At 49.0% G+C, this 13,075-nt stretch overlaps 2 protein-coding genes across 2 annotated transcripts; one reads left to right on the forward strand and one right to left on the reverse strand.

Moving 5' to 3' along the window:
• Positions 1 to 72: 72 nt before the first annotated feature.
• On the forward strand, positions 73 to 3,206 carry LOC109768841 (cation transporter HKT2;4). Its single transcript, XM_020327574.4, has 3 exons — positions 73 to 2,501; positions 2,581 to 2,811; positions 2,912 to 3,206. The coding sequence occupies exons 1-3, from the start codon at positions 1,393 to 1,395 to the stop codon at positions 3,096 to 3,098; spliced, it is 1,527 nt and encodes a 508-aa protein (XP_020183163.1). The 5' UTR covers positions 73 to 1,392; the 3' UTR covers positions 3,099 to 3,206.
• LOC109768847 (uncharacterized) lies at positions 2,874 to 3,754 on the reverse strand. The gene is made up of 2 exons (XM_020327580.4): positions 3,265 to 3,754; positions 2,874 to 3,157 (listed from the first exon to the last, which is right to left on the reverse strand). Exons 1-2 carry the CDS (start codon positions 3,552 to 3,554, stop codon positions 3,103 to 3,105), a joined length of 345 nt encoding a protein of 114 aa, XP_020183169.1. The 5' UTR covers positions 3,555 to 3,754; the 3' UTR covers positions 2,874 to 3,102.
• Between the last annotated feature and the right edge of the window lie 9,321 nt (positions 3,755 to 13,075).

A 13,075-nucleotide genomic window follows, 5' to 3' on the forward strand; every position in this document is an offset into this window, starting at 1 on the left:
GTCTGCATGAAAATAATGAACAATACCTCGGCATATTTTGTTGAGGCGCTATTCAGTCTGAGTACTGCACAAATGATTCACTTGAAGAAATAACTGTACAAATAGAACACAAAAGGCCATCATAGAAGCCAAAGTCACAACAAACACCAAATCATGCAAAGGGGTAGAGCTATTAAGTTCAGTGAACCTTCTTTGGGGTCCTCTTCCAAAGTGAGGTGAATCCATTAGCATCTTCAGTCAGTAACATTTACAGATTTCACCTCAAGATTTCAATCAAGCAACACTCTCCATTTGAGCACAAATTTGAGTAGAGAAATCCTAGCCGCATGCACTCGAATAACCTTGGGACTCATCTTACCTCCTCAGCTTAGGACCAATCAAGATGTAACTACATCCTGGATTTGCGATGTACCATGCTGAGCAGGGAACTGACTAGAAAGGGACTAACTGAGAAAGGTTCTTGTCCACTTGTGTCTGTACATTTCCCTTGAAGCATGGCATAGAATACTTCCTAGCCATGAGTTCCATTACAGCTAAACATGCTCTGTGTCCTTGCAGCATAGCAGCTGCAATCACTTTCTGACTCATTATTGCTGGACATCTTCAGGGAAAGAGCCAAATGCAAAGTACCAAAATCGCTCTATGGACATTTTTGTTTGCACTTTGCAATGAAAATTCAGAGGTGCTCTTACATCCATCCCAAAAAAGTTCAACATGACTTCCAGGCAATTCCACTACCAGAACATACGAGCTGTTACACCACCTGATCAAGCTTGCCTTATTGGCATGGCAATGGGGAAAATTGTCTTCAAGGGAAGAGCCAAATGCAAAGTACCAAAATCGTCTCATGCACATTCTTGTTTGCACTTTACAATGCAAAATTCAGAGGTGATCTTGTTTGCACTTTACAATGCAAAATTCAGAGGTGATCTTACATCCATCCAAAAAAAAGTTTACCATAAATTCCAGGAAATTCCACCACCAGAACTGTTACACCACCTGATCAAGGTTGCCTTAGTGGCATGGCAATTGGCAAATTGCCTTCTATGTAAACAACACTTTCACTTGCCTACTCTGGTGAGCTGGTCATAGTTGCCTTTAGAAACATGACAATTGGCAAATGGTGGGACAAAAATTTAGCACGCATTCAAACTGTTCTTTTCTAAGCTCGTCTGCACACCCGCACGCATAGCATTAAGTTCTGAAAGGTATCTTTTTTTCCAAAAGAAAATATGGAAGGCATCTCAAACCGCATTGTCCATGTCTGCTTGTCCACTAACTTTGACCGGGCTGTATATATACTTCCATTGCTCACTTGTACTTGTAGTTGCCTGCTGAATCAAGGCACATACATCAAAGATATAGAGGCACACTGCCATCTATCTAACTCCAATGCCTATCCGGCTGCATACTTTTCTTAGTTCTGCAAGGCATGTCAGCAATTCATCTGTGTTCATTTTTCAGTTCATTGCTTTCCATCTTAGCCCACTTTTGATTCACTTGTCCTATTTTGTTATCGTTGATGTACTTGGCTTTGCTGCCTTGATGGCGCTGAAGCCAAGCAACCCTAACTACAGTCCTCGCTATGTCGATATATTTTTCCTTTCGACATCTGCAGTCACAGTTACAGGATTAGCTACAATCAAAATGGAGGATCTTTCTACCTCTCAAGTAGTTATCCTAACTCTCTTGATGTTGTTAGGCAGTGAGATGTTTGTTTCCCTGCTTGGCCATATTCATGAGTTGAGCAAGCAAAACAAGCATGACCCTGAAGATAGTAGAGTTAGATCGGTTACCGTGCAAGATGAGTCGCAGATAGAAGAGGCAATCCCGGTAACACCATCAACTAATACCACTAGCCTCAAGAAGGGTTGCCGCAAATACATAGGATTTGTGCTGTTGGCATACATGGTCTTGATTCTTCTTGTAGGTTCTCTATTGGTGTTCTTGTACGTAGCACATGTTTCAACTGCAAGAGATGTGCTAACAAGGAAAAGCATCAATACCATGCTTTTCTCCATATCAGTCACTGTCTCTTCTTTCACCAACGGAGGGCTGATTCCGACGAACGAGAGCATGGCGGTGTTTTCCTCAAACCAGGGCCTCCTCCTGCTACTCACTGGCCAGATTCTTGCAGGCAACACGCTGCTTCCTGTGTTTCTGAGGCTGGTGATATGGGCACTGAGAGGACTAAGCATAACCAGAGCTAAACCTGAAGAGTTGGAGTTCATGATGAACAACACAAAGGCCTTGGGTTCTAACCACTTGCTGCCTAACAAGCAGACAGTATTCCTTGCAGCATCGGTCGCTGCTCTCATAGCCGTGGCCGTCACGTTTTTCTGCTGCTTGAACTGGGAATCCGCAGTGTTTGCGGGGCTGACCCCCAATCAGAAGATCACCAACGCATTGTTCATGGCGGTGAACACAAGGCAGGCAGGGGAGAATTCCATCGACTGCTCCCTCGTCGCTCCTGCGGTTTTAATACTATGCATCGCCATGATGTAAGTTTCGCACCCTCCAAGTTCTTGTTGGCAGGCAAACAACCACAGGAGCAATTAACAAGTATCTGTACATTTTCAGGTGCATTCCAGCCTCGACATCATTTCTCTCACTGCATGAACATGCCGAGAGGGGCATCACAGAACACAAGGATGGAGCAAACAAGAGAAGACTGTCACTGAATAAAATGCTGTTTTCACCGCTAGCCTGCACCGCGGTGCTGATAATGCTGGTCTGCATCACCGAGAGGAGATCGCTCTCCGCCGACCCTCTCAATTTCTCCACATTCAACATGATCTTCGAGGTCATAAGGTAATTAGCCGAACACACTGAAATCTTCTGAAACTTTAGCCCTCTCATAATTCTTCAGGAACTGCTTGTGTTGTGACTGAATCGATTTCCACGCGTGCAGTGCGTACAGGAACGTAGGGCTGTCCACCGGTTACAGTTGCGCGAGGCTGCCGCACCCGGAGAAGCAGAGCGTCTGCCAGGACATGCCGTACAGCTTCTCCGGGTGGTGGAGCGACCAGGGGAAGGTGGTTCTTGTCCTGGTGATGCTCTGCGGGAGGCTCAAATGCTTCCACAGGCAGAGGAGCTAGTCGGTTACGCCAACGCCGTCAAATTTTCCGGCCATTTTTCCTCGTTGTGCTCTTCAATCCTGGTGTAAATTCGCAAGAAATTGGTCCTAAATAATGCTTCAGTATGTGCAATTATACATGCTTCTGAACTGTACACAATAGAAAAGCCACGAGTACGGGCGCTTACAGGATGGTGGAGGTTACCGGGCGGCGGGCTGCCCCGAGCTCGAGGCCGTATAACACCGCGGCCGGTGCCCCGCAGCACGCCGGAGCTCTCCCTTCGCCTCGCGCCGCGCACATGCTCCCAGCGAACAGCTCCAGGTGGCTCCCGTCGCCGGCCACCGCTGAGAATGCCACCGGGGCTTTGTCGCCGTCGCCCACGTAGTCCTCGTCCTCGGAGTCGGCGCCATTTTCAGGGGCTGGGGGCGGAGGCTGGTGTGCCGGCTCAGGACCATCGGCGTTGACTCCGGCGGCCATCTCTGCTGCGGCGGCCGTGTGCCCGGTTTGGGCCGTCACGTCGCGACGGGCTTTCGAGATTTTAATTTGGGCTTCGAGTTTGGAGAAGCTTAGCCCGTTCGAATTGTTTGGACGAAATCACAGAAAATCGAAGCGCGTTCCCAACAGCGCGTCTCAGGGCCCAACTCGGATTCAATTCCCCCCATCGAGAATCCGGCTTACTCCTTTGCCGCCACACCACCGGTTCCAACCCTTGCTTGCCCCTCCCGCTCCCCGACCTCCGATCCGGCGAGCTCGCCTTCTTGCCCCAGAATCACGATCCACGTCCTCTTGCTCCCTCCCGCCACCAGCTCGCGCTACGTCTGATCCATTGCTCTCGCGATTCCACGGCCGCGACCATGGGCGGCACCACGGTGCTCCCGCCGTCTCTGCCCCCGCGCCGTAGCGCCGCCGCCGCCGACCTTCACTCGTGCTTTTCCCACGTGCGCGTGAACCCTGCCCTGATGGCGGACCCCGCCGCTGCCAAGAGGCCGAAGCGTGCCATGTCCGTGCACGACGGACCGCAGCCGCCGGCGAAGCGCGTACGCGGCGTCTGCCCCGGCGGCGAGCTCCGCGTCGCGGTCACCACCGCCAAGATCAACCTTCCGTGTCCCACGAGCGCCAATGATCCGAAGAGTCCTGCGTGCTTCCAGTCCTCCGTGATCAAGAACCAGGTCGCCGAATCTCCGGCGAGCGCGACACAATCGAAGCCGCCGATCAACATGCGCGAACTCATCGAGAATGCTCGCCACGCCAAGGCTTGGGCTCGCCCTGCCGCCGCGGAAGAAGAGGCCAGCCGTCGGCGTGACATCGAGCGCAGCAGAGCAGAGGCCCGGCGGAAGGTGGAGCGGATGGTGGACACCGTGCAGTTCAACGACCCCCTACATCGACCCCTCAGACGTGACCAAGTCCCCACAGGAGCTGCTCGAAGCAAGACAAGAAGCATGGCGTGCTCAAGCTCAGCTCGTTGCGATGGCTCGTCGACGGGACATGGAGACGTACAAGTGATGCATGCATGCATATCCACGGACGTGTGCTCAAGTGAAGTGATCCAAGGAGGAGGAGAAAGCTCTTCCGGTGTGCAGTGCAGTATTACCGGTGGTGCTCTAACTTAGCCGAGAGAAGCAGAGGAAGTAGACTCTGCACTTTGCACTCTGCAGTACTGGTGGTCTTACTTAGCCGAGCAAAGTAAAGAAGCAAGTAGATAAGTACTCATTCCGTTCCGAATTACTTGTCGCACATCTAGATACATCCATACGTGCGACAAGTAATTCGGAACGGAGGGAGTAACAAGTTGTCAGCTATATAATCTGGTTGCAAGTGTCTAGGAGCATTGCACTGGGATGTTTTCCAGTAGTGCGAGTGAGATTCTTAATTTTACCATGAATTAATGAGTGTAAATTTATTATCACAATTGATCAATTAAGACAAGGGATTTGTTTATGCAATAGCCTTGGATCTGATTTGTGCAGGCATCTGCCACTCGATCTCTTCCAATGGTTTCATCTGATGCATGTGTCCCTCATGTTAAAAATATTTCCATGAATAAAAAATAGGCACACGATCCTCCAAGAGGATTGCTTTGGCGCTTGAACTATTCCAAGTTACTATTTTTTACAGCGAACACCAAAAATAATAAAAACTACATCTAGATTCGTATACCATCTAGTGATGAAAAATTACAATTTAGCAATCCAGAATTTATTTATCGCATCAGGAAGGGAGGAAAAAGCACGTGTCATGAACTCCTGATGCACACATCATGCTACACTGTTTGCCAATAACTCAAAGTGTACTTGTTGTCTGAATTTTCCAACTGCTGCAAATTTTGTTCAATACAATTGGTGCCAATATCGGATAAATTTCAGGTCACATTGCAAAGAAAATAAATACTTGACATGAATGGCATTTACTTCAGTGAATTCACTTATCAATTTGCTTACATCCACTGAATCCAATGAATCAACGTCTTCTGCAGTTTCTTGACTTTTTCTTGAAGAGAAACCCGGAGTGCGCATTTTGACATGTTGGGAAATGGAAAGATTAGCTCTGATTTGTACATGTTTTGTAGATCTTGGGGTGACCGATTCTTTGTTTGCATCTTGTGTTCTAATAAAGGGGGTTGTATGTAAGTAATTGCCCTCCTCTTGGCATAGCTTGAAGAGTTAAGATGATGTAGACACAGAACAGTCATGTTTCATCTTCCATGGGCGCGTGCGGGCACAACATCATGGGGGAACCACCGCTTCTCTCTGCTGCTCGATACCGAGGCGGCGTCGCAGGTGTCCACTGGTTAGACCTTTGTAGCGGTTGGCGATGGCTCGTTGGGTAAATGGAGCACACACATCGTAGTACCCGAGTTGTGGCGTCTCCATGGGTCGGCGTGGACGTGCGACAGCTAGAGGGGAACGGGCTATGGGCTATGGAGGACTTGTCATATTGTGGGACCAAGGACAACATACCGTGTGACATTTGTAACCGATGCGATGGACATGATAGAGGCCCTGAAAGGGCAGAACTTCCTGACCTTGAACGACGAACTCACATGTTAAGAGTACCCTTTACGGGTTCACTTTTCTGTTGCTTCCGTCCGCAACAAGTGACAAACGTGGCCCATCGAGACCGATCTTCAAGGTGCTCCGCGTTTGACATGCAGCGAAAGAAGAAAGGATTACACTGATTCTTTTTATATATTTTTCCTTTTCGGTTTGATATGCTTCCCTGAAGAGAGCACAATTGTGCTCTATCATGAAGCGTGTGCTTCACTGGGAAGCACATCACGGTGAACATACATGTGCCCCACCTGTCGGAGCACACCTGTGCTCTGCGAGAAGCACACATGTGCTCTACCGTGTAGCCCATTTATGCTTCACCTTTTTTTCTCTTTTGGGGCATATTAGTACTTCACCCTAGGTAGAACACCTCTCCCTGTGCTCCACCTGCACCTGTATCTCGTGTGAAGCACACCTTTGCTGTGTCGCAGGACCGCACTAGAAAATGACACATGGTGCACTCTCATGCGTCCCTGCGCTTCACCAATATGATCTCTACAAGGTGCTATTAAGAGATACCTCTAAGTCTCTAACCAGTTGCTTCCTTGGAATGGCCATGTTTCTGGCTTCCATGCTTTCATTGAAGCCCCAAAAGTGAAATTTTGTTACCACATTTCCAACTCCCACAGCAGTACTTGTCTAAGTATTCCCCTTATTACACTAAAAATGTATTAAGTATTCTCCTGGAAGAAATATGATCTTCTCAATAAAATAAAACATTAAGAAAGTATTCTCCACATCCTACGGGGTGGCCCGTGGATCCATGACAACGACGCCCTGCTGGTGGCGGCGCATGATGGCATGAGGGCGGCTGCGGAGGTCCCCGTCGACATCCTGCCCATGTGGGCTCACATCTACGAACTCCGGCCGTTCATCATGATGGACGATACCCTCTGCGAGCAAGCGGGCAAGAAGCTGGGAAAGGTGCAGCTGGTCCACACCAACAATAATGGCCGCACCTTAGATCAGTTCCTCCGCATCCAGATCGAGCACAAGGTGGTTGAACCGCTCAGGAGGTGGATAAAGATTGAAGGCACGGATGGAAAAGATGCCCTGTAAAGTATGAGCGCGTTCCCCATTTTTGTTTTTATTGTGGCATCATTGGGCACACAGAGAAATCATGTCTGATAATAGAAGAGGAGAAGATAGGGTGGTTCTCTACGGAGCAGCGTGCCTCGCCATACAAGATGTTCGAGCACCGGAGCTTCTATATGCCAGGGAAGGTGAGCAGTGCCAAGCGCAACCTCCAGTTTGGTAGGCTCCCTTCCCAGGCTCTTGTGATGGATGCAGAAGATGGAAACGGGAAGAAAGCAGGGGAGACAGAAAAGTTGGGCACCAATCTGAAGGCCACCGACAATGATGAGCGGACGACAACGGATCCCATGATCAAGGCTGTCGTGAAAGGGGTGGTTGCTGCTGTGGAGAATCTCAAGGCCAATGAAGGGGTTGTAGCGGACAAAGTACACGGGATAGCTAACATTCCTATGCAGGTGAATCCAGAACAGCAAGTAAAGTCGAAGACAGTCTGGAATCAGCGTGCCCGTTCTAAACATTCCAGGGCTAGCAGCAATGGGCGTGGGAAGCCTCTCTTCCAGGCGGCCAAAAGGAACCCAGGGCTGGGACGACTGGCTGCAGCTACCAGGGCCGGAGTGGCCAAGCATACTGCTGGCCTTGCTACTGGTCGTGAAGCCAACAAGCCTTCTGATGCCCCAATTCATCCAGGGGGTGTTGATGGCCTTGTAGTGACCACCCCAGCACATGAGGTGATGGGGGTCGCTGCAATTCAGCAAGTGGCGCTGCATCCATCTGCTGGGGGTGCTACTGATGGGCCAGTGCAGGCAGCGGTGGCCTACTCCCCGATCCGCGAATATGGCAGGAGTGACAGCTCTATTTGCCGTGAGCTGTACGGTCCAGATGACACCAACAGCGCTGCCTGCGTATACCGCCGGAAGAATCAAGTTCTTGGTAAGCTCAGCGGAGAGGACTGAGCTCCAATGGATCTGGATGATGAGAAAAACCTGCCAAAGTTCAGTTTTGAGAGCAGCAAGAAGAGCAGAGGATCACCTTCGGTGTCGCTGGAGGAGGAGACCAGGAAGGAGGACGCCAAGAAATCGGAGGCAACCAGCCATGGGGCCGCTGGTCAACTGACAGGCACGGATGAGCGTGCCTGTCAGGAGCCATGACGATACTTTGTTGGAACTGCCGGGGCTTGGGCCGACCCCGGAAAGTTCAAGAATTGGTGAGGCTTGTGCATGCTCAGCGTCCAAAAATTTTGTTTCTTTCTGAAACTCGTCAAAATAAAAGGTTTGTAGAAGGTCTTAGATGGAGGCTAGGCCTCCGCAATGTAGTTTCCTATATAGAAGAAGGTAAAGGGGGTGGCCTAGCTTTGTTCTGGGATGAGAGTGTCGATGTTGAGCTCTTTTAAGCTAGGCGAGAGAATTATTGATGTATTCATTTGTAATATGCCCTCTGGAATAAAGTGGAGATGCACCTTTGTTTATGGAGAGCCTCGTACACACTTGCGCCATCTTATGTGGGATCTAATGCGTAAAATGGAAAACTTAACCTCGCCGGGACCATGGCTGATGGCAGGCGATTTCAATGAGTGTATGTGGCAGGAAGAGCATTTTTCTAGAACGTGTAGAAATAAAAAAACAAATGTTTGATTTTAGAGAAATCCTATCCCACTGTGATCTTCATGACTTAGGTTTCTTAGGGGCGCCGTGGACTTTTGACAATGGCCAAGATGGCGATCGCAATGTTAAAGTTAGACTTGACAGGGCGGTGGCGAACCCGGAATGGATGAATATTTTCCCAAACAATCAGGTTAATCACATAGTTAGTACAGCTTCAGATCATTGCCCCATTGAGGTGTGCTGTGTGCAGCAACCTGTACACCACCCAGTCAGTCAACAACGTAGATATGAAGCTTTCTGGGAAAAGGATAACAAATTAACTGAAGAAGTTGAGTTGGCTTGGTCAAAGCATCGGCCAGCCAGAGATTTAGGAGATATTACAGCAAACCTATCAGGTGTGATGAGTTCTCTTCACGACTGGAGCAAACGGAATTTTGGTTCTATCACAAAGAAAATAAAGGACCTTCAGAATAAAATTTAGGCTATCAGTCACCGTAATGACAGTTTCGCAAACTCTGAGCGAAAGCGGCTAAGAAAGGAACTAGATGAACTACAAGATAAAGAAGAGATTGCTTGGCGGCAAAGATCAAGAGTGGAGTGGCTGAAGGAGGGCGATCGAAATACAAATTATTTTCATCGAAAAGCTACTTGGCGCGCAAAGAAAAACTCTATCCGGAAGCTTCAAGATGAGGCGGGTAACATTATTGACAAAAAAGAGGATTTGGAGGACATGGCCACAAGTTTTTTCCAGGAGCTCTTCACCAAAGATAATCAGATCGAACCTAATATTATCCTTGACCATGTCCAAGGCCGGGTTAATGCTGCTATGAATGATACGTTATGTAAAGAATTCACTGATGATGAGATTGCAAATGCTTTATTCCAAATCGGGCCACTAAAAGCGCCTGGGGCAGACGGCTTCCCGGCTCGTTTTTTCCAAAGACACCGGGCTACTTTAAAAGATGATATTATTCGGGCTGTAAAGAAATTTTTTGCTGATGGAGTTATGCCTGATGGGGTGAATGATACAGTTATAGTCCTTATTCCAAAGAAGAAAGACCCAGTTAAGTTGAAGGATTTCAGACCAATAAGTTTATGCAATGTTGTTTATATAATCATAGCTAAGTGTCTGGTAAATCGCCTTAGACCTTTGCTCGAGGATATTATAGCCCCCACCCAAAGTGCCTTCATTTCTGGGAGGATGATTACGGATAACGCCTTAATAGCCTTTGAGTGTATAAATACCATGCAAAAGTCATGTGATGCCAAAGGATCTTTTTGCGCTTACAAACTAGATCTCACAAAAGCGTATGATCGTGTGGACTGGGACTACCTTGAGCCGGGTTTTGAGGAAATTTGGCTTTGCAGACCAATGGATTAGATGGACGATGAGTTGTGTGACGTCAGTCAGGTATGCCGTGAGAATGAACGGGACTATCCTCCAGTCTTTTCGCCTTCTCGGGGCCTGCGTCAAGGTGACCCGTATTCTCCTTACCTATTCCCGCTCGTTGCCGATGGTCTCTCTACTCTGCTACAATCGGAGATCAACACCGGTCATATTCAGGAGTTCAAGATCTGCAGAGGGGCGCCTGGCATTTCTCACTTACTATTCGCGGATGATAGCCTGTTATTCTTTAAGGCGAATCAGGACCAAGCCTCGAGAATTAAGAATGTACTAACGAGGTATGAAAAGGCTACAGGTCAATTGTTAAGTCCTAGTAAATGCTCTATCATGCTTGGCAAATCCTGTAGTCAGGAGGAAGGAAAGAGAGTGGCACAAATCCTGGGTGTTCAGAAAATTGATTTTGAAGAAAAATATCTGGGACTTCCAGTCCCTGAAGGAAGAATGAAGAATGGTAAATTTCAGCCCATTAAAGAGCGTTCATTGAAGAGATGTACGGATTGGTGTGAGAGATATTTATCCAGTGGGGCTAAGGAGAGCCTCATAAAATCGGTACTCCAGGCACTATCTACCTATGCCATGAGTGTGTTCAAATTTTCTGCAGGCTTATGTGAGGAGCTGTCACAGATCACCAGAAACATTTGGTGGGGGGACAAAAATGATAGAAGGAAGATACACTGGCTTGCCTGGGATAAGCTGCTAATGCCAAAAGAGAAGGGAGGTATGGGATTCCGGGACCTCTGCTTATTTAATCAAGCCCTCCTGGCGAAGCAGGCTTGGCGACTTATCCAATTTCCGGACAGCTTATGTGCGAGACTGTTAAAGGCAAAATACTACCCACATGGCAATCTTGTTGACACTGCTTTTATCCAGAACGTGTCACCGTGCTGGCAAGGAATCTGCCATGGTTTGGATCTCCTTAAGAAAGGCATCGTTTGGAGGATTGGTGAAGGTGATAAAGTTAGAGTGTGGAGAGATAATTGGATCCAAGGGGAAATTTAAAAATCACTGGGAAACACTCTCGTACTAGGATAAAGTGGGTCTCCGAACTGATCGATCCAGTGACAAGGACATGGAATGAGGAACTGATTAGGAAAATATTACTACCTCATGATGTTGATGAAGTGCTAAAAATTCGCCTTCCACAGTCTACCTCTGAGGATTTTATAGCATGGCACTTTGAACGCTCAGGTGTTTTTTCGGTTCGCAGTGCGTACAGGCTAGCCGTTAATGACAAGAAGGCGAATCGAGATCTGGGACAAAGCAGTACATCGCCAACTGGAGAAAGAAAGATTTGGAGCGTGCTTTGGAAAGCAAATGTCCCTCCCAAGATTAGAAATTTTGGATGGCGTTTGGCGACGGAGTCACTCGGAGTTCAGACAAGTAGACATAAGAGAGGGTTGGAGCTATTCCCTACATGCTCTATTTGTGGGATGGAACCAGAAGATGGATATCACGTAGTCATGAGATGCACAAAGCTAAAGCCCTGCGTGACACCATGCGTGAGATCTGGAACCTTCCCCGGGACACTGATCTCACATGTACGGGGCGTGAGTGGGTCCTTCTAACTCTTGATAAGGCGAATGAGGAGGAGCGTACACACCTCCTCTTCATCTGGTGGCGAGCGTGGCACCTTAGAAATAACATTATATTTGGTGACGGGAAAGATACAATAAAGGCATCAGCAGATTTCCTACAAAGTTATGCTAGCTCCTGTTAGAGTAGTCATTATGGTATACGACTTCTAGTCCAAGTCAGTTTTATACTTCTATCCCAAGTCGGTTTGTACCCTCTTATATACTCTTGTATGCCGCACCAAATCATCAATAAGCAACAGTTTTATTCAGCTTTCATGGTATCAGATACCGGTCCCAGGGTTTAGGGTATGGCTCCGCCAACGCCACCGCCGCCGCCGCCGTCCGGCTACTTCGAGCGCCGGGCCACACTCATCGCCAAGGCTGCCAACGCCGCGGCCGCTTCTCTCTCGGCCCTCACCATAGCTCCATAAAACTACCCTGCACCCATCCTCGCCGCACCAATATCTCTTGCTGACACAATCTCCGACGTCAGCCCCTACATCCCCATAGTTCTTGATCTCGCCGCCCACAACTACTACCATTGGAGACATCTCTTCGATCTCCACCTCGGCCGCTGCAACCTGCGCTCGCATGTCGCCGCCAACTGTCTTCCCCGCCCCGACGATCCGCAATGGTTGAAAGACGATCTCGCGATCGTCCACTGGTTCTACACCCGCATCACCACCGAGATCTTCAACATGCTCGATCACGACGGCGCCACCGCTGCCAACATCTGGCACTCCCTCCGTCAGCTCTTCCAAAGCAACACCGACGCTCGGAAAAACGCTCTCCACACCGAGCTTCGCAATATGGTGCAAGGAGACGCCCCGGTGAACCTGTTCTGCCAGCGCGTTAAGACCATTGGTGATGAGCTCCACGAACTCGGCGATACAGTTAGCGACTCACAGCTAATCAATATCGTCGTCGTCGGCCTCAGCGAAGACTTTGACAAGCAAGCCTCGTTCATACCGATGATACGGCCCCCTCCTACCTTCGCTGAAGTTCGTTCCTTGCTACAACTCGCGGCGGAAACACAAGCTCGCAAGGACTCTCGCCCCAAGGTCTTTCATGCTGCGGCTTGTCCTCCTTTGTCGTCTACACCAGCGCCGCCTTCCAGGACGGCTCCTACCGCCGGGCCGTCCGCATCGTCATCTGTTGAACCGCCCCCAGGCTGGCGTCCTAGTCCGAACTACCGCGGCAAAAACCCTATCTACAGGCCGCCGTCGACTCGTTCGGTTCCGCCTATGACATCACCAGCACCGAGTCCTGCACCACCCACCAGTGCTCCATCTGCGGTTGCATGGCGGCCTCCTCATGATCCTTGGACGGGGCTTGT

This window comes from Aegilops tauschii, chromosome 7 (assembly GCF_002575655.3).
Source record: "Aegilops tauschii subsp. strangulata cultivar AL8/78 chromosome 7, Aet v6.0, whole genome shotgun sequence".
NCBI classification, from domain to species: Eukaryota; Viridiplantae; Streptophyta; class Magnoliopsida; order Poales; family Poaceae; genus Aegilops; species Aegilops tauschii.